At 46.7% G+C, this 19143-nt stretch overlaps 1 protein-coding gene across 1 annotated transcript in view; it reads right to left on the bottom strand.

Moving 5' to 3' along the window:
• Nucleotides 1–6678: 6678 nt before the first annotated feature.
• The window catches only part of paplna (papilin a, proteoglycan-like sulfated glycoprotein), a gene marked incomplete at its 5' end in the record, with an annotated part of 19021 nt that continues 6556 nt past the window's right edge, over nucleotides 6679–19143 (bottom strand). The window contains 13 exon segments of the mRNA XM_084181516.1: nucleotides 6679–9058; nucleotides 9536–9711; nucleotides 11164–11272; nucleotides 11627–11754; nucleotides 12678–12824; nucleotides 12957–13071; nucleotides 13201–13328; nucleotides 15032–15193; nucleotides 17961–17973; nucleotides 17976–18156; nucleotides 18192–18211; nucleotides 18214–18285; nucleotides 18288–18386. Of these exon segments, the coding sequence (XP_084037642.1) occupies nucleotides 8886–9058; nucleotides 9536–9711; nucleotides 11164–11272; nucleotides 11627–11754; nucleotides 12678–12824; nucleotides 12957–13071; nucleotides 13201–13328; nucleotides 15032–15193; nucleotides 17961–17973; nucleotides 17976–18156; nucleotides 18192–18211; nucleotides 18214–18285; nucleotides 18288–18386 (1523 nt within the window). The 3' untranslated portion in view covers nucleotides 6679–8885.

Below are 19143 nucleotides of genomic sequence, written 5' to 3'. Positions count from 1 at the left end.
ACAGCATCCTGCTTCCTGCCCACACAGAGAGGAAGTTTCCATGACACTCTGCAGCGCTGCAGTGCATCATGGTCTCAGGCATACCTACGCTCACATTGGAATAGTTATACAGTGCCTTCAGAAAGTATTCATTATTATTCCAAATTGTGTTGTTACAGCCTGAATTCAAAATGGATTAAATATATATTTTTTTTACACACAGTACCCCATAACGACAAAGTGAAAACATGTTTTTAGAAATTTGTGCAAATGTATTGTAAATGAAATACAGAATTATCTAATTTACATGAGTATTCACACCCATGAGTCAATACATGTTAGAATCACCTTTGGCGGGGAGTCTTTCTGGGTAAGTCTCTAAGATCTTTCCACACCTGGATTGTGCAACATTTGCCCATTATTCTTTTTTAAATTCTTCAAGCTCTGTCAAAGTTGGTTGTGAATCACTCTTGCCATAGATTTTCATGCCAATTTAAGTCAAAACTGTAACTAGGCCACTTAGGAACATTTAATGTCGTCTTGGTAAGCAACTACAGTGTATATTTGGCCTTGTGTTTTAGGTTATTGTCCTGCTGAAAGGTGAATTTGTCTCCCAGTGTCTGTTGGAAAGCAGACTGAACCAGGTTTTCCTCTAGGATTTTGCCTGTGCTTAGCTCTATTCAGTTTATTTTTATCCTACAAAACTCCCTAGTCCTTGCCGATGACAAGCATACCCATAACATGATGCAGCCACCATCATGCTTGAAAATATGAAGAGTGGTACTCAGTGATGTGTTGTGTTGGATTTGTCCGAAACATAACACTTTGTATTCAGGACATAAAGTTAATTTCTTTGCCACATTTTTGGCAGTTTTACTTTAGTGGCTTGTTGCAAACAGGATGCATTTTTATTCTGTACAGTCTTCCTTCTTTTCACTCTGTCAATTAGGTTAGTATTGTGGAGTAACTACAATGTTGTTGATCCATCCTCAGTTTCCTCCTATCACAGCAATTACACTCTGTAACTGTTTTAAAGTCACCATTGGCCTCATGGTGAAATCCCTGAGCGGTTTCCTTTAAACATAATTCCACTTTGACATTATGGGGTATTGTGTGTAGGCCAGTGAAACAAAATCTCAATTTAATCTATTTTAAAATCAGGCTGTAACACAACAAAATGTGGAAAAAGCCAAAGGGTGTGAATACTTTCTGAAGGCAATGTATGTGGGTTGGTATTACTATGGTAACCAATACTATGGTATTACTATGGTAACCAATACTATGGTATTACTATGGTAACCAATACTATGGTATTACTATGGTAACCAATACTATGCCACTGTATGTGGGTTCATCTGGGTCAGACCTTATCTTTCTGCTCTGAGTATGTATCTACATTCATAACAGTTCAAAACTTTGAGTTGATGTCTGAAATCATGTTGAACAATAAGAATAACCTAATGGCTGCACCGTAAATTATTATATTTGACTGCTACTTGTTGCAAAAGGCACATAATATGATGCGAGTGGGTGGGCAATGGATGAACAGCAGGGTGACAGGAAGTTGCATATTTTTTTTGGTAGAGCACGGCGCTTGTAACGCCAAGGTAATGGGTTCGATCCCCGGGACCACCCATACACAAAAAAAAAAAAATGTATGCACGCATGACTGTAAGTCGCTTTGGATAAAAGCGTCTGCTAAATGGCACATTATATTATTATATTATAGTGGGGGTGTTGTGTTAGTGGTTGGGGTGAAACTGAGCCCTGGAGGCCTGCAGCTCTGTGGGGGGTGGAGGTGGAGAGAGAGAGAGAGAGAAACAGCCGATGAGAGGATGTGGTGAGAGAGAGAGAGAGAGAGAGACAGCCGAGGAGAGGATGTGGTGAGAGAGAGAGAGAGAGAGAGAGGCAGCTGAGGAGAGGATGTGGTAAGAGAGAGAGAGAGAGAGAGAGAGAGAGAGAGAGAGAGAGAGAGAGAGAGAGAGAGAGAGAGAACACCCTGAGCGCTGAAGCACAGCAGGATGATGAGAAACACCAAACATGTGACCTTCCCTCTCACCACAACCCAATCCACCCCTCTCCTCTGCTCAGGTCTCTGCAAACACAACCGTTTGTCACAGAGGGTTTGACGCCCGAGAATGTTCCATTTCTTTCTGTGTCACAGATGTTGTCACAGTTACAAACAGCTGTTTCTGTTGAATCTGGTGCAAAGAAATGACAAGTAGTGTAGCCTTTCTTCTTTAGTACCATACAATGCATATACTGTTCACTATCTCACCTGTGTGATGTTTCTATGTTCTATGAATGTAATTCTACATTATATAGCACTCCCTATACTGTTCTGAAATAAAGGAGTTTCCAAGACTCATATATCTCCAGTACTGTTACTGTGAGTCACTGGGGAAATAGCGTTTCCAGCTCTGATGACTGTTATAGCGATGGTCATTATGCAATCTGTTGGCTTGGAAAGTGTAGAAGAAAATGATTCCTATAATCAACTCAGTGTAAATAGCAGCAGCACATCTCAACATGCTATTTCATGATGGCCCAAAAGGCCATTGACAGTGGTCCAAGGTTCATTTCTTTAGCATTTTGGCATGTTTTTCTAGATTTACAACATAAAACAACATTTATAAAGCAAACATTATCCCTTACGTCTAGCACAGCAAATACTTACAAATTGTTTAAGCATGTGTTGCAGAATATTGACAAAACTCACTCCATTTGACTCCAGGATCACCACCAGACTCTCTAGTATTGTAGCTAATCTCATGCTATTTTACACATTTTGCCAAGAGGCTGAGGGGAAATATTGCTGTTTTAGAGCTCAGGGATTGTTGAAAAGACAGGACAATCTCAACTTTCTTCCCACAAATATTTGTCTTAATATGGTCCTCTGTAGCTCAGCTGGTAGAGCACGGCGCTTGTAACGCCAAGGTAGTGGGTTCGATCCCCGGGAACCACCCATACACAAAAATGTATGCACGCATGACTGTAATTCGCTTTGGATAAAAGCGTCTGCTAAATGGCATATTATATTATTATAATATTAACAAAATGTTATTAATTTGATAGCTGATACTTTGGCCTATCACACCATGTAAAGGAACAACAGTCACATTTTTTACAACATTTTCATAAATTCCAACTAAAATGATTTATGGCGACTCCATCAGACAACATAAATCATTTTAGTTGGATTTTATGAGAATGTTGTTAAAAAAATTAGGCGGTTGATCCTCTGTAGCTCAATTGGTAGAGCACGGTGCTTGTAACGCCAGGGTAGTGGGTTCGATCCCCGGGACCACCCATACTTAAAAATGTATGCGCACATGACTGTAAGTCGCTTTGGATAAAAGCGTCTGCTAAATGGCTTATTATATTATATAGCATGTTATTTATTTATTTATTTAATTTATTTACATGGTGTGATAGCTGATACTTTGGTCTATCAAATATCTATATGTAACATTTTGTTAATATTAAGACAAATATTATATTATTTTCATCATTTCATTTTTACATTTAAAGGCCTTGATTGTTTAATTCTAACGGAGTTGACAACAGATACGCAAAACAGACATATTGTTGCCTCAAAATAAAAGTTCAATACAAACATTTATAAAATATGGAAAATGATTCATTTCAAAATCCCCAATAAAAACATAACCTTTCTATATTGATTGTTTAATTCTAACATTAGATTATTAAAATCTGTAATAAAAACACTCAAAAATTATTTTTGTTTTGTTTTATAGCACTATTATCTCCAAGGCTAATTTCTTTAGCATTTATAAAGCAAACATTATCCCTTAGGTCTAGCACAGCAAATATTTTAATTGTTTAAGCATATGTTGTAGAACAGTGATTCAAATATTTTCTCATAATATTGACCAAAAAAAGATTGACTCCATCAGTGACGGTTGACGAGCCACTGACGGAGTTGACAACAGATACTCAAAACAGACATATTGTTGCCTCAAAATAAAAGTTCAATACAAACATTTATAAAATATGGAAAATGATTCATTTCAAAATCCCCAATAAAAACATAACCATTCTATCAGATCTTTCAGCACTCTGCCGGAGTTGACGTTAGACAAAAATCTGACGACGTTGATGTTTTACTGAGTTGTTTACAAAAATTTAATTTTTCTTCTTCATTCAAATGTAATTTCTCCTCAGTTGATTTATGACTCTAAAACCTAATTAGATATAATATGAATTTTGGTTCAATATGTTACATCTAATCTATCAGGCAGATGGAGTTGACAGTTTATGGTTGTGACTGTGGTGATTTCAATATTGTTTGTTTAAATATATCAACAGTAGAGAACGTTCCAGACCATGAATGGCCTTGTTTCACTACATGTAATGAGGACATGAATAAAGGGTTCGCTGCTCTGGCACCCCAATGGTGGAACAAGCTCCCTCACGACGCCAGGACAGCGGAGTCACTCACCACCTTCCGGAGACATTTGAAACCCCACCTCTTTAAGGAATACCTGGGATAGGATAAAGTAATCCTTCTACCCCCCCCCCCCCCCCCCAAATTTTTTTTTATAATAATTGTAAAGTGGTTATCCCACTGGCTATAGGGTGAATGCACCAATTTGTAAGTCGCTCTGGATAAGAGCGTCTGCTAAATGACGTAAATGTAAAAATGTAAATGGTGTAGCTGACCCTGCTCATGCCTGATTCATTTAGGATTTTAGACCAATCTGACAGTTTATTTTTTATTTTTTATTATTTTATTTAAAAGAAAATAGGGGGTAGATCAGCTTTAATATTGCAGATAGATTGTGGCTTCCATCAATGTAATTGTGTGCATCACTTCCAATTCCCCATATATTTCTTTGTAAATACATAAAATATGTATATTTTTAAATATAGTTTCCTTTATTATTTTTTCCTAACCCTACCACCCCTCCCCTAATTGGAGTAAACTAATGGACAACAACACTTAGGCTTCTACTTCCAGCTTATACATACTACATACATTTTACAGACACAGTATATTTTACATGAGTTATCTTCTGTTTGTTTTTAGTCCCACCCGTCAGCTCCACTCAACCCCTCCCATCTATCTCTGAACACCCTCCAGTTTTGATTTCTATTTGCCATATATTTTTCAACTGTGATGTTTCACAAAAGTTCTGAACATTTCTATTCTCATATATTCTACATTAAAGATGAACATTTTTGATAAGAGTATTAATATTTACATTTTAGTAGACACTCTTATCCAGAGCGACTTACAGTTAGTGAATACATATTTTTTTTTATACTGGCCCCCCGTGGGAATCGAACCCACAACCCTGGCGTTGCAAACGCCATGCTCTATCAACTGAGCTACATCCCTGCCGAGGGATATTATTGATCGATTGACTGTGACTTTTCAGATCACCCAGTAGTGCTATCTGCAGGGTTAGCTCCAGGTAAATATTGCAATCCTTTAGCCATTCCTGGACCTGTGACCAAAAACAAGCTACATATGGACAGTACCAAAACAAATGATCGAATTATTCTGTCTCTTCACAGCAAAATCTGCAGAGCTGGAATGGTTGTATCTCCCATATAAATAACATTCTATTGGTTGAAATAATTTTGTATTATAATTTAAATTGAAAAACTCTTAAGTTTTGAGTCCAGCGTCGTTTTGTGTATCAGTTCATAAACCACGTGCCATGGAATCGGTACATCGAAACTCTCTTCCCAACTATTTTGCAATCTATAAATCTGACGGAGTTGACCAAATCTCCTGACACATCTCCTAGGAATCACAGTTTTGAGATATTTTAAGTAACAGAGGGCTATTGCAAGAAACAGCATAAAATAATTGTTCAGTTAATATCCATTATTGCCAGTGTTTTTTAATTGTAAACACTTTTTTGGAGAGTTTGAAATTGGGATCCTTTGCTCCGGACAAGGGCATTTCCAGGCATAGAGCTGACATGGAAATTAACAATATTGAAAGTATTTTGAAAATTCTTATAACATTCACCCAAAATGTACATTTTAAGTTCAAATAATGCAACTGAAAAAAACAGTTGATTTCCTGCTATTCCACACATTTTCCCATGAGACAGAGAAAAATGTGCAGTTTTAAAGCTAATCATTTAAAGCTGTCATTCTAAATATTTATTCCTTGGTTTATGGCGTGGTCATATGCTATATGGGGGGCCGACCTCCAGATAGCTGGTGGGCCCCATCACCTTGTGGGTGCTGCGGGGTCAGAAATAGTGCACTATAAAGGTAATTTAATTTGGGCAGCATACAAATACTTTAAAACATAACCTTAAGGATCCCGATCACCCTTACGGACTAGTGTTATGTTATCTGTTGGAGGGTTAAATTTACACTGCAGGAAGAGAAGATTGGGCAACTTCATGACTGGTTCCTGTACAAATGACTGAAGAAGTGGAAACTACAGGTGTCACCACGTTTAAAAACCCCATCTCAAAGTCACACTAAGGTGGGTGTTCACACACACACAGGAAACAGATCCAGTGTCAGCACCAGTCTCAGGTTTAGCCTGACCTCTAGTGGTTATGAGCGGTACGGCCTGTGGTCTTTCCTGCCAATGCTTCCTATAGAGAATCTTGAGTTCTTCAAGCCTGTGATTATATTGAAGGGACTTGGGTAAGAGTAAAACGGGATTGTTCAAGAGGTTCCCATAGACTCAGACACAAAATATTTAATCAAAATCTGATTTTTTTTTATTAAATCACAATAATTACAAACAGTAGAATGAAACATGATGAAAAAAGTGTTCTTGCAAAACAAAAATTAACGAAATGAGTTAATATGAAACAGCAGCAACACTGATGAAGACAGTGGTTTATCTGGTACAGTAGGGGAGACAATATGTCAGTGGAAGAATAATGGAGTGACTGTTGAATTGATTCAGTTTAAAGAGTAGCTACCTACAGCGGACTACAAGGCAAGAAGGACCCTGACCTCACAGATGCATGTGTGTGTGTGTGTTTGGGGGGGGGCTCTTAGCACCACAACAACCAGTCCCTCTTAGCTCCACAGCAACCAGTCCTTCTTCGACAGTATGTTCCCAAACACAATAAAAACATAATTCAACTTTGACATTATGGGGTATTGTGTGTAGACCAGTGACAAACAAATCTCAGTTTAATTCATTTTAAATTGAGTCTGTAACACAACAAAATGTGGAAAATGTCAAGGGATGTGAAGGCACTGAGTGTACAAAACATTAGGAACTTTCCCTGACAGACTGACCAGGTGAATCCAGGTGAGAGCTATGATCCCTTACTGGTGTCACCTGTTAAATCCACTTCAATCAGTGTAGATGAAGGGGAGGAGACAGGTTAAAGAAGGATTTTTAAGCCTTGCGACAATTGAGACATGGATTGTGTATGTGTGCCATTCAGAGGGTGAATAGGCAAGACAAAATATTTAAGTGCCTTTGAACGGGGTATGGGAGTAGGTGCCAGGCACACTGGTTTGTGTCAAGAACTGCAACGCTGCTGAGTTTTTCACGCTCAACAGTTTCCTGTGTGTATCAAGAACGGTCCACCACCCAAAGAGCATCCAGCCACCTTGACACAACTGTGGGAAGCATTGGAGTCAACATGGGCCAGCATCCCTGTGGAACGCTTTCGACACCTTGTAGAGTCCATGCCCCGGGGATGCAACTCAATATTAATAAGGTGTTCCTTAAGAGAGGGCAATGATGGGAGGTTGGGCTAAGCTTGGCTAGGGTGAGGTAAAGGGGGGAGAACTGGGAGGGGGAGAGAGAGAAAGAAGAACTTAATTACAGAGCCTTCTGAAAGTATTCAGATGGGGGGGGGGGGGGGGGGGTGCAACACAATATATAATAAAGGTGTTCTTAATGTTTTGTTCACTCAGTGTAGATACATAGATTGTACAGTATGGTACATTCCCTGAACGAAAGCATGATCTCGATTATACAGCTCTTTCTGAACAGATTGATTCTTACACAGTGAATGATTGAATCATGATGATAGTCCCTTTGATTCTTACACAGTGAATGATTGAATCATGATGATAGTCCCCTTGATTCTTACACAGTGAATGATTGAATCATGATGATAGTCCCCTTGATTCTTACACAGTTAATGATTGAATCATGATGATAGTCCCCTTGATTCTTACACAGTTAATGATTGAATCATGATGATAGTCCCCTTGATTCTTACACAGTTAATGATTGAATCATGATGATAGTCCCTTTGATTCTTACACAATGAATGATTGAATCATGATGATAGTCCCTTTGATTCTTACACAGTGAATGATTGAAACATGATGATAGTCCCTTTTCATAGAAAGGTCTGTTGGAGTCTGTTTGGCAGTTTAGTTCAGAGTTCTGTATCCCGGTACTAAACACCAGGCCCTCCACACGATAGCCTGTTCTCAGATCTGTTTGTGATGTCAAGCCAAACACAACAGCCATAAGAGTTGAGACAGCACAAACATATCTGGGACCAGTCTATCCACAGGGCCCCAGCCAGGACCCTTCCCCTCCCACAGGCTTTTGCCCCTGGTCCACTGGCCCTCCTTGCCCCCGGTCTCCCTTTTGCCCCTGGTCCACTGGCCCTCCTTGCCCCCGGTCTCCCTTTTGCCCCTGGTCCACTGGCCCTCCTTGCCCCCTGACTCCCTGGTCCCCATTTCGCCCTCCTTGCCCTCCTTGCCCTCCTTGCCCCCTGGCCCATACCCTAGCAGCCCATGACCTCCTTGCCCCCTGGCCCTTACCCTAGCAGCCCATGACCTCCTTGCCCCCTGACTCCCTGGTCCCCATTTCGCCCTCCTTGCCCTCCTTGCCCCCTGGCCCATACCCTAGCAGCCCATGACCTCGTTGCCCCCCCTGGCCCTTACCCTAGCAGCCCATGACCTCGTTGCCCCCCTGGCCCTTACCCTATCTGGCCATACCTGTCCTCTCCTCGGGCGTGTCTGGCACAGCTGGCACAGCAGAAACTAGAGTAGTACTGGCTTGTACACAGACGGGCATACACTATCAGCTCACAGTTAGCCAGCTCTGGCTGGTCCACACACACTGCTGGCACACCAATACCTGAATCCAGCTCTACAGGGAGAGAGGGAGGGAGGGGGGGGGGGGGGGGGGGGGGGGGGGAGGGGAGGGGGGAGAGGGGGAGGGAGAGAGGGAGGGAGAGGGGGAGGGAGGGGGGGGGGGGGAGAGAGAGGGGGAGAGAGGGGGGGGAGGGAGGGAGGGAGGGGGAGAGAGAGGGAGGGAGGGGGAGAGAGAGGGGGAGGGGGGGGGGGGGGAGGGAGAGAGAGAGAGGGGGGGGGGGAGAGAGGGGGAGGGAGGGGGGGAGGGAGAGAGAGGGAGGGAGGGGAGAGAGAGAGAGAGAGAGGGGGGGGGGAGGGAGAGGGGGGAAAGAGAGAAAAAGAGAGAGAGAGAGAAAAAAAGAGAGAGAAAAAAGAGAGAGAGAGAGAGAGAAAGTTGAACATGTTGTGAATTGACTTTTAGACAGTTTGAGACTGATTGATTGTGTTGAGGTTAGATGATTGAAGCAAAGAGTGGTCATCATCAGTGAGTTACCTTGCTGTGAGGCCTTGTTGATGCGTACTTCAGCTGTGGCGCTGACGGAGTATGTTCCAGTGTAGGCGTTACAGGTGTAGGAACCCTCATCTGCCGGCTGCACGTTATTCAAGATCAAACTACCATCGGATGACATCTGAACACGCCCACCATCTGGTCGCACAGGGACACCGTTCCTACAGGAGGGACGGAGGGACGGAGGGATGGGGGGATGGAGGGATGGAGGGACGGAGGGAGAGAGAGATGGAGGGATGGAGGGATGGAGGGACGGGGGGATGGGGGGATGGAGAGATGGAGGGATGGAGAGATGGAGGGATGGAGGGACGGGGGGATGGGGGGATGGAGAGATGGAGGGATGGAGGGAGAGATGGAGAGATGGAGGGATGGAGGGATGGAGGGACGGAGGGACGGAGGGAGAGAGAGATGGAGGGATAGAGGGACGGAGGGAGAGAGAGATGGAGAGATGGAGGGATGGAGGGATGGAGGGATGGAGGGATGGAGGGAGAGATGGAGAGATGGAGGGATGGAGGGACGGGGGGATGGGGGGATGGGGGGATGGAGAGATGGAGGGATGGAGAGATGGAGGGACGGGGGGATGGAGAGATGGAGGGACGGGGGGATGGGGGGATGGAGAGATGGAGGGATGGAGAGATGGAGGGACGGGGGGATGGGGGGATGGAGAGATGGAGGGATGGAGAGATGGAGGGACGGAGGGAGAGATGGAGAGATGGAGGGATGGAGGGACAGGGGGATGGAGAGATGGAGGGATGGAGAGATGGAGGGACGGGGGGATGGGGGGATGGAGAGATGGAGGGATGGAGAGATGGAGGGACGGGGGGATGGAGAGATGGAGGGACGGGGGGATGGGGGGATGGAGGGATGGAGAGATGGAGGGACGGGGGGATGGGGGGATGGAGAGATGGAGGGATGGAGAGATGGAGGGACGGAGGGAGAGATGGAGAGATGGAGGGATGGAGGGACGGGGGGATGGAGAGATGGAGGGATGGAGAGATGGAGGGACGGGGGGATGGGGGGATGGAGAGATGGAGGGATGGAGAGATGGAGGGACGGGGGGATGGAGAGATGGAGGGACGGGGGGATGGGGGGATGGAGAGATGGAGGGATGGAGAGATGGAGGGACGGGGGGATGGGGGGATGGAGAGATGGAGGGATGGAGAGATGGAGGGACGGGGGGATGGGGGGATGGAGAGATGGAGGGATGGAGAGATGGAGGGATGGAGGGACGGAGGGATGGAGAGATGGAGGGACGGGGGGATGGGGGGATGGAGAGATGGGGGATAGAGGGATGGAGAGATGGGGGGATGGAGAGATAGAGGGATGGAGGGATGGAGGGATGGAGAGATGGGGGGATGGGGATGGAGAGATGGAGGGATGGAGGGATGGAGAGATGGAGAGATGGAGAGATGGAGAGATGGAGAGATGGAATGATGAAGGCAGACATAAGTTAGATAAGGGAAAACTGTCACATTTGGTCTATTTATCCTGAGAAGCTACAACATATTCAGCTACTAATGAAGGTCTGGTCAACCTAATTCTATGTTCATCATACGGTGTATTATGGCACTGCTCCAATGGAAAGCAGAACCATTCACAGCTCCATATCTCACCTGGACCAGCCCACGTTGACGTTGTCCCCAGACACCACACAGGGGAGCAGGGCTGTGCTGCCCTGAGACACCTGCACATTGTTAGGGGCCATGGTGATTCTCAGGTCTCCTTAGAGATAAATACAATAACAACAAGAGAGGTGAGACAGGTGTGACAGAGGTGAGACAGGTGTGTCCTAGTAAGTCATGTTTGTAACACAGGTGTGAAAGACAGATGTGTACCAGTGAGACAGGTATGGCCCAGTCAGGTATGGGAGACAGGTATGGCCCAGTCAGGTATGGGAGACAGGTATGGCCCAGTCAGGTATGGGAGACAGGTATGGCCCAGTAAGGTATGTGAGACAGGTATGGCCCAGTCAGGTATGTGAGACAGGTATGGCCCAGTCAGGTATGGGAGACAGGTATGGCCCAGTCAGGTATGTGAGACAGGTGTGTGCGAGTCAGGTGTGTCTGGGCCAATCACCTTGTACTTTGAGCGTGAGCTGTCTTTGCTCCAGCTGGCTGTGGGTGGAGCCTGTACAGGTGTAGACACCTGAGTCAGCTGACGTCAACTGACCAATCACAAGGGTGCCGTCCGCATGCTGTGCATGTCTACATAGAAACAACCAATCACATTTACACATGGGGGCAGAAACAACCAATCACATTTACACATGGGGGCAGAAACAACCAATCACATTTACACATGGGGGCAGAAACAACCAATCACATTTACACATGGGGGCAGAAACAACCAATCACATTTACACATGGGGGCAGAAACAACCAATCACATTTACACATGGGGCAGAAACAACCAATCACATTTACACATGGGGCAGAAACAACCAATCACATTTACACATGGGGCAGAAACAACCAATCACAGTCACCTTTATGACAATAGATTTCAACTTATCCAAACAACGTTGTTCTCAACATTTTCTCTTTAGACTCTGGCTTTAAGAGTTCAAAGGAAAGACGTGTCTTGCTGTGGCCACAAAACACTAACTAACTGAGCAACTGACTGACTGTAGTTTAACCCTGACGTAGAACATAAAGCGTTTAATAGAACAACCTGAGAGTTGGGACAACTTTTAGAAGGTTGAATATCGCTCTAATTCTAGACATTCCGTGACATAGCATTTGTTTAAATATGCCCCGTTTCATGTTAATGGGGAGCTTAACATGGCTGCCATAGAATGTTGTGGTGTCATGTAAAAATGCATCATAATGCAGAAACCTCAATGCCCCAACTCTCTAAATCAAATCAAATCAAGCTTTATTTATACAGCGCATTCCAGACAAGAATGCAACACAATGTGCTTCACAGGAACAAAACTAATAAAAAACAATGGAAATAAAAAACTGTAATATTTACTAGACAACAAACATCAAGAGGATAAAAAACAAAATAATAACAATAAAAACTGAACGGAAAAAACAAAAGCTAAAAAAGGTATTAAGATCTCTTTTATATATCTCTAAATCAATCTCTAAATCCATGGCTCTGACCCCAGGACCAGCACGGCTACCTGAGAGAGTTGAGCGCCTGTCCTCCTCTGGTCCACTGGATGCTGACCGAGGAGAGGGCAGAGGTTGGGATGATCTTACAGGCTAGTCTGACCGTCTGTCCTGCTTTCCCCTCCACAGACGACGAACCTGATCGGTCTATACTGAACCTGAACCATCACACACAGAGAGGACGGGTTGGTGGATGGGACTGTGTGTGTGTGTGTGTGTGTGTGTGTGTGTGTGTGTGTGTGTGTGTGTGTGTGTGTGTGTATGTCGGTGTGTGTGTGTGTGACTCCTACCTGGGTGAGGGCTGGCGCTGAGGTACTGATGGCAGTTTAACTCCTGTCCTGTCTGCTCCATCCTGGAGGAGGCTTGCTGTCCCGTCCTGTACTAACTGGGACCCTCTGGAGTCCTCTGTCAAACACACAGTGATTCGGTTCAAGGTCCCCACAAGGATGGTTAAAACAAACACACAGTGATTCGGTTCAAGGTCCCCACAAGGATGGTTAAAACAAACACACAGACAGACATGTCTCTTCATACCTGAGACAGACAGATATATGTAGCGGTGATCTCTCTCACGGTCACGCGTTGCCACACAGAGCAACCAACCAGAGTCAGCCTTGGTTAGAGGACCAACTAAAAGGGAACCATTGGGCTGCGGATGATGCCTGGGGGAAGGATTTGACAGTTGCACACTCTTAAAATACCCAGCATATAGTGCATATAGTATAACCCCAGAACACAGAATAGATTATTTAAGCAATTAAGGCCTGAAGGAGTGCGGTATCTGGCCACCGCTAAGGGCTGTTCTTCTGCCCGGATGCAGCCGTTAGCCGTGATATATTGGCCATATACCGCAAACCCCCCCGAGGTGCCTTATTGCTATTGTAAACTGGTTACCAACGTAATTGGAAGAGTCAAAATAAATGTTTTGTCATACCCGTGGTATACACGGTCTGATATACCACAGCTTTCAGCCAATCAGCATTCAGGGCTCGAACCACCCAGTTTATAATACAGTAAACTGAACAAAAAATATAAACGCAACATGCAACAATTGCAAAGATTTTACTGAGTTACACAGTTCATATAAGGAAATCAGTCAATTGAAATAAATTAAATAAGCCCTAATCTATGGATTTCACATGACTGGAATACAGATATGCATCTGTTGGTCACAGATATCTTTAAAAAAAAACGTAGGGGCGTTGATCAGAAAACCAGTCAGGATCTGGTGTGACCACCATTTGCCTCATGCAGCGTGAAAAATCTCCTTCGCATAGAGTTGATCAGGCTGTTGATTGTGGCCTGTGGAATGTTGTCCCACTCCTCTTCAATGGCTGTGCGAAGTTGCTGGATATTGGCGGGAACTGGAACACGCTGTCGTACACGTCGATCCAGTGCATCCCAAACATGATCAATGGGTGACATGTCTAGTGAGTATGCAGGCCATGGAAGAACTGGGACATTTTCAGCTTCCAGGAATTTTGTACAGATCCTTGGGACATGGGGCCGTGCATTATCATGCTGAAACATGAGGTGATGGCGGCAGATGAATGGCACGACAACGGGCCTCAGGATCTCGTCACGGTATCTCTTATGCCTGCTCATACCATAACCCCACCGCCACCATGGCGCACTCTGTTCACAACGTTGACATGAGCAAACCGCTCGCCCACACGACCGGGATTCATCCGTGAAGAGCACACTTCTCCAGCGTGCCAGTGGCCATCGAAGGTGAGCGTTTGCCCACTGAAGTCAGTTATGACGCCGAACTGCAGTCAGGTCAAGACCCTGGTGAGGATGACGAGCACGCAGATGAGCTTCCCTGAGACGGTTTCTGACAGTTTGTGCAGCAATTATTATTGTTGTGGCAAACCCACAGTTTCATCAGCTGTCTGGGTGGCTGGTCTCAGACGACCCCGCAGGTGAAGAAGCCGGATGTGGAGGTCCTGGGCTGGCGTGGTTACACGTGGTCTGGGGAGGTCCTGGGCTGGCGTGGTTACACGTGGTCTGGGGAGGTCCTGGGCTGGCGTGGTTACACGTGGTCTGGGGAGGTCCTGGGCTGGCGTGGTTACACGTGGTCTGGGGAGGTCCTGGGCTGGCGTGGTTACACGTGGTCTGCGGTTGTGAGGCCGGTTGGACATACTGCCAAATTCTCTAAAACGACGTTGGAGGCGGCTTATGGTATAGAAATGAACATTAAATTCTCTAGCAACAGCCAATTGCACGCTCCCTCAAAACCTGAGACATTTGTTGCATTGTGTTGTGTGACAAAACTGCACATTTTAGAGTGGCCTTTTATTGTCCCCAGCACAAGGTGCAACTGTGTAATGATCATGCTGTTTAATCAGCTTCTTGATATGCTCACCTAGAGGCAGTGAGAGGGACTCCATCCCGCCTCCACTCCACTATGACGGTGGAGGATGGAGCTGGAGAGACTCTGCAGGGTAGCACCACCGTCTGTCCCACCAGAGCCTCCACCGTAGATGGGTCGGACTGGTCGATCTTCACCCCCCCTGGCTGAGTCAGGCTGGAGGAGGGGTGGGGTTTGAGTGGGACAAGAGGAAGAGAGGACAAGGGAAAGACATGGAAAGAAAGAGAGAAAGAAAAGACAGAGGGAAAGAGAAAAGGAGAGTAGGAAAGAGAAAAGAGAAAAGGAGGGAGGAGAGAGGGGAGAGGAGAGAGGAGAGAGGGGAGAGGAGAAAAGGAGGGAGGACAGAGGAGAGGAGAGGAGAGAGGGGAGAGGAGAGGAGAGGAGAGGAGAGGAGAGGAGAGGAGAGGAGAGGAGAGGAGAGGAGAGGAGAGGAGAGGAGAGGAGAGGAGAGGAGAGGAGAGGAGAGGAGAGGAGAGGAGAGGAGAGGAGAGGAGAGGAGAGGAGAGGGGAGACAGAGGAGAGGAGAGAGGGGAGAGGGGAGAGGGGAGAGGGGAGAGGGGAGAGAGGAGAGGAGAGGAGAGGAGAGGAGAGGAGAGGAGAGGAGAGGAGAGGAGAGGAGAGGAGAGGAGAGGAGAGGAGAGGAGAGGAGAGGAGAGGAGAGGAGAGGAGAGGGGAGACAGAGGAGAGGAGAGAGGGGAGAGGGGAGAGGGGAGAGGGGAGAGAGGAGAGAGGAGAGAGGAGAGAGGAGAGAGGAGAGAGAGGAGAGAGGAGAGAGGGGAGAGGGGAAAAGGAGGGAGGACAGAGGGGAGAGGGGAGAGGGGAGAGGGGAGAGGGGAGAGGGGAGAGGGGAGAGGGGAAAAGGAGGGAGGAGAGGGAAGAGGGGAGAGGAGAGAGAAGAGGAGGGAGGAGAGAGAGGGGAGGGGAGAGGAGAGGAGAGAGGAGAGGAGAGAGGGGAGAGGGGGAGAGGAGAGGAGAGAGGAGAGAGGAGAGAGGAGAGAGGAGAGAGGAGAGAGGAGAGGACAGGGGAGAGAGGGGAGATGGAAAGAGAAAGGAGAGAGGAGAGAGGGAAAGGAAGAAAATGTACATGAAGAAAATAAAGAGAGAACATGGAGAAAGTCACTTTATGCTTGATCATTTTGGCAACAGCATAGCGGGTCCAGCAGTCTGTCACCAAAGTTAAGCATAAAGCTTAGCCTGGTCCAGGCTTCAGTCGAGTCACATAGAGCTAGACAGCATAGAAATGGAAATGTGACATTCTATTTCTATTGGAGATAGAGGAGTCCAGATGAGGCACATGTAACAGGAACACAGGAGACCACAGCACCACACGATGAGACCACAGCACCACACGATGAGACCACAGCACCACACGATGAGACCACAGCACCACACGATGAGACCACAGCACCACACGATGAGACCACAGCACCACACCACCACACGATGTGACCCCAACACCACACCACCACACGATGAGACCACAGCACCACACGATGAGACCACAGCACCACACGATGAGACCACAGCACCACACGATGAGACCACAGCACCACACGATGAGACCACAGCACCACACCACCACACGATGAGACCACAGCACCACACCACCACACGATGAGACCACAGCACCACACGATGAGACCACAGCACCACACCAGTAGCAGCAGATGAGTTCATCTAGTCAACAGCTTGTCTACAGAGGGTTGTGCACAACTAAGACTAAGGGTTAGGGTTAACTAAGACTAAGGGTTAGGGTTAACTAAGACTAAGGTGAAACTAGACCAGGTGTAAAACCTAATCGTTATTGTTACTGGATTAATGTGGCAAGGAGGATCAAAGACCACTCTGCATGTAGACTACTGAGCAAGACAGACAGACCGACAGATGGACAGATAGACCGACAGATGGACAGACAGACCGACAGACGAGGATGTGTTGAGCGTCACAGCAGATTCTTTATTAGTTTGATTGGATAACATCATATTAGTTTGATTGGATAACATCATATTAGTTTGATTCGATAACGTCATATTAGTTTGATTGGATCACAGGAAGCACATAGACACAACAAAGACACAGGAAGGAGGCAAGCACTAAGACACTAAAACACTAATTGAACACTAATATCTATGAGCCGCAGACAGCAGAGGGTAGCAGGGCACCAATCTACACGAGGAAACAGACAGAGGCATAAAGCACTGTCCAATATCGTTACCAAAGGTTAAAGGTCAAGCATGTGTGTTGCTGCGTGTGAGAGAAGTATCTCTGGTAACGACAGTGAGGTGAAAGTGTGGTGATAGTGAGGTGATAGTGAGTAAATAGTGAGGTGATAGTGTGGAGATAGTGAGGTGATAGTGAGGTGATAGTGTGGTGATAGTGAGGTGATAGTGTGGAGATAGTGTGGAGATAGTGAGGAGATAGTGAGGTGATAGTGTGGAGATAGTGTGGAGATAGTGAGGTGATAGTGAGGTGATAGTGTGGTGATAGTGTGGAGATAGTGTGGTGATAGTGTGGAGATAGTGTGGTGATAGTGTGGAGATAGTGAGGTGATAGTGAGGTGATAGTTTGCTTTGAAGAGTGTATAAACTGTGCGTGTGTGTGTGTGTGTGTGTGTGTGTGTGTGTGTGTGTGTGTGTGTGTGTGTGTGTGTGTGTGTGTGTGTGTGTGTGTGTGTGTGTGTGTGTGTGAGTCTGTCTCTGGGCTGTGGGGTGTTAAGTTCCTTTGTCTCCCACTGGTCATGTCAGGTTCCTTCTGAGGGAAGAAGTGTCACCTAGCCAGGTGATTGGCAGCGGGCGGGGCAGCGGGCGGGGCAGCGGGAGGGGCAGCGGGAGGGGCAGCGGGCGGGGCAGCGGGCGGGGCAGCGGGCGGGGCAGCAGGGTTGGGTGTGGCGCCCCCCCTAGCTGGTCGGTCCTCAGGGTCTTACCTCGCTACAGGGTGGTTTGCTGGACGGCGTAGGGGGCGGGGCGGCGGAGGCGGACATGGACCCTGGCCCTGTGGGCGTGGTCTGCAGCGCTGGACCCCTGGCGCCCTCCAGTGGAGCCCACTGAGCTGCCACGCTGCACTGTAAAGACCCTGCTCATGTCATGGCCTGTTCCTGGCTGGCTGGGTTGACTCGCTGGATTGGCTGGCTACTTGGTTGGCTGGGCTGGTAGGTGTGGCTGGTCTGGCTGGTCTGGCCGCAGGGCATCTGCTCTGACAGTCTCCGCGGGTCAGGAAGTTGTTGTTGTTGCCGTGGCAGCCGCCGTACAGAAGTGTGAGCACTTGGCGGTGGTGACATCGTAGAAGTATCGGCCCGTCCAGCCACTGCAGGAGCCGGCTGCCTTGGGCAGGGAGCAGGTGGTTCTGGGAACTATAGAGGGGAGAAACAGGAAGACATTTATAGGCTTCTCTTAATACTGTAGCGAATTCAGGGGGGGTAGCTCCGACCGGGACTCGAACCCTGGTCGAGTGACTGTCAACCCACACATTAGACATTACGCCAAGAGATCCAACCCCTTGACGAGGTCGTTAGGTATTGGGTTAAGGTATCTACAATACCATACCGTGCAACAAACACAACAGAGCACAAAAACAAGAACTTATCACCTATAACATTAACTTACTGCCCCTTTTATCAACATCCCTCAAACAAGAACTTATCACCTATAACATTAACTTACTGCCCTTTTTATCAACATCCCTCAAACAAGAACTTATCACCTATAACATTAACTTACTGCCATTTTTATCAACATCCCTCAAACAAGAACTTATCCCCTATAACAATAACTTACTGCCCTTTTTATCAACATCCCTCAATCCTGTCTCCCATCTCAACGATACAGTCATAGAGATTGAATAGTCTCCCATCTCAAACGATGCAGTCATAGAGATTGAATAGTCTCCCATCTCAACGATGCAGTCATAGAGATTGAATAGTTGGATTTACAGTAATCCCCTCCCTCTCTTTTTCAGCCCCCCCCCCCCCCCCCGGCTCCCTCTCCTCAACTCTCCCCCCCCCCCTCCCCCCCCCCCCCCCGGCTCCCTCTTCTCAACTCTCCCCCCCACCCCCCCCCCCCCCCCCCCCCCGGCTCCCTCTCCTCAACTCTTCCCCCCTCCCCTTCCCT

The sequence above is a fragment of the Coregonus lavaretus genome, assembly GCF_964263955.1.
Source record: "Coregonus lavaretus genome assembly, chromosome: 18".
NCBI classification, from domain to species: Eukaryota; Metazoa; Chordata; class Actinopteri; order Salmoniformes; family Salmonidae; genus Coregonus; species Coregonus lavaretus.
The sequence above is the reverse complement of the archived record's forward strand: the minus strand, read 5'-3'. Positions and strand labels throughout refer to the sequence as shown.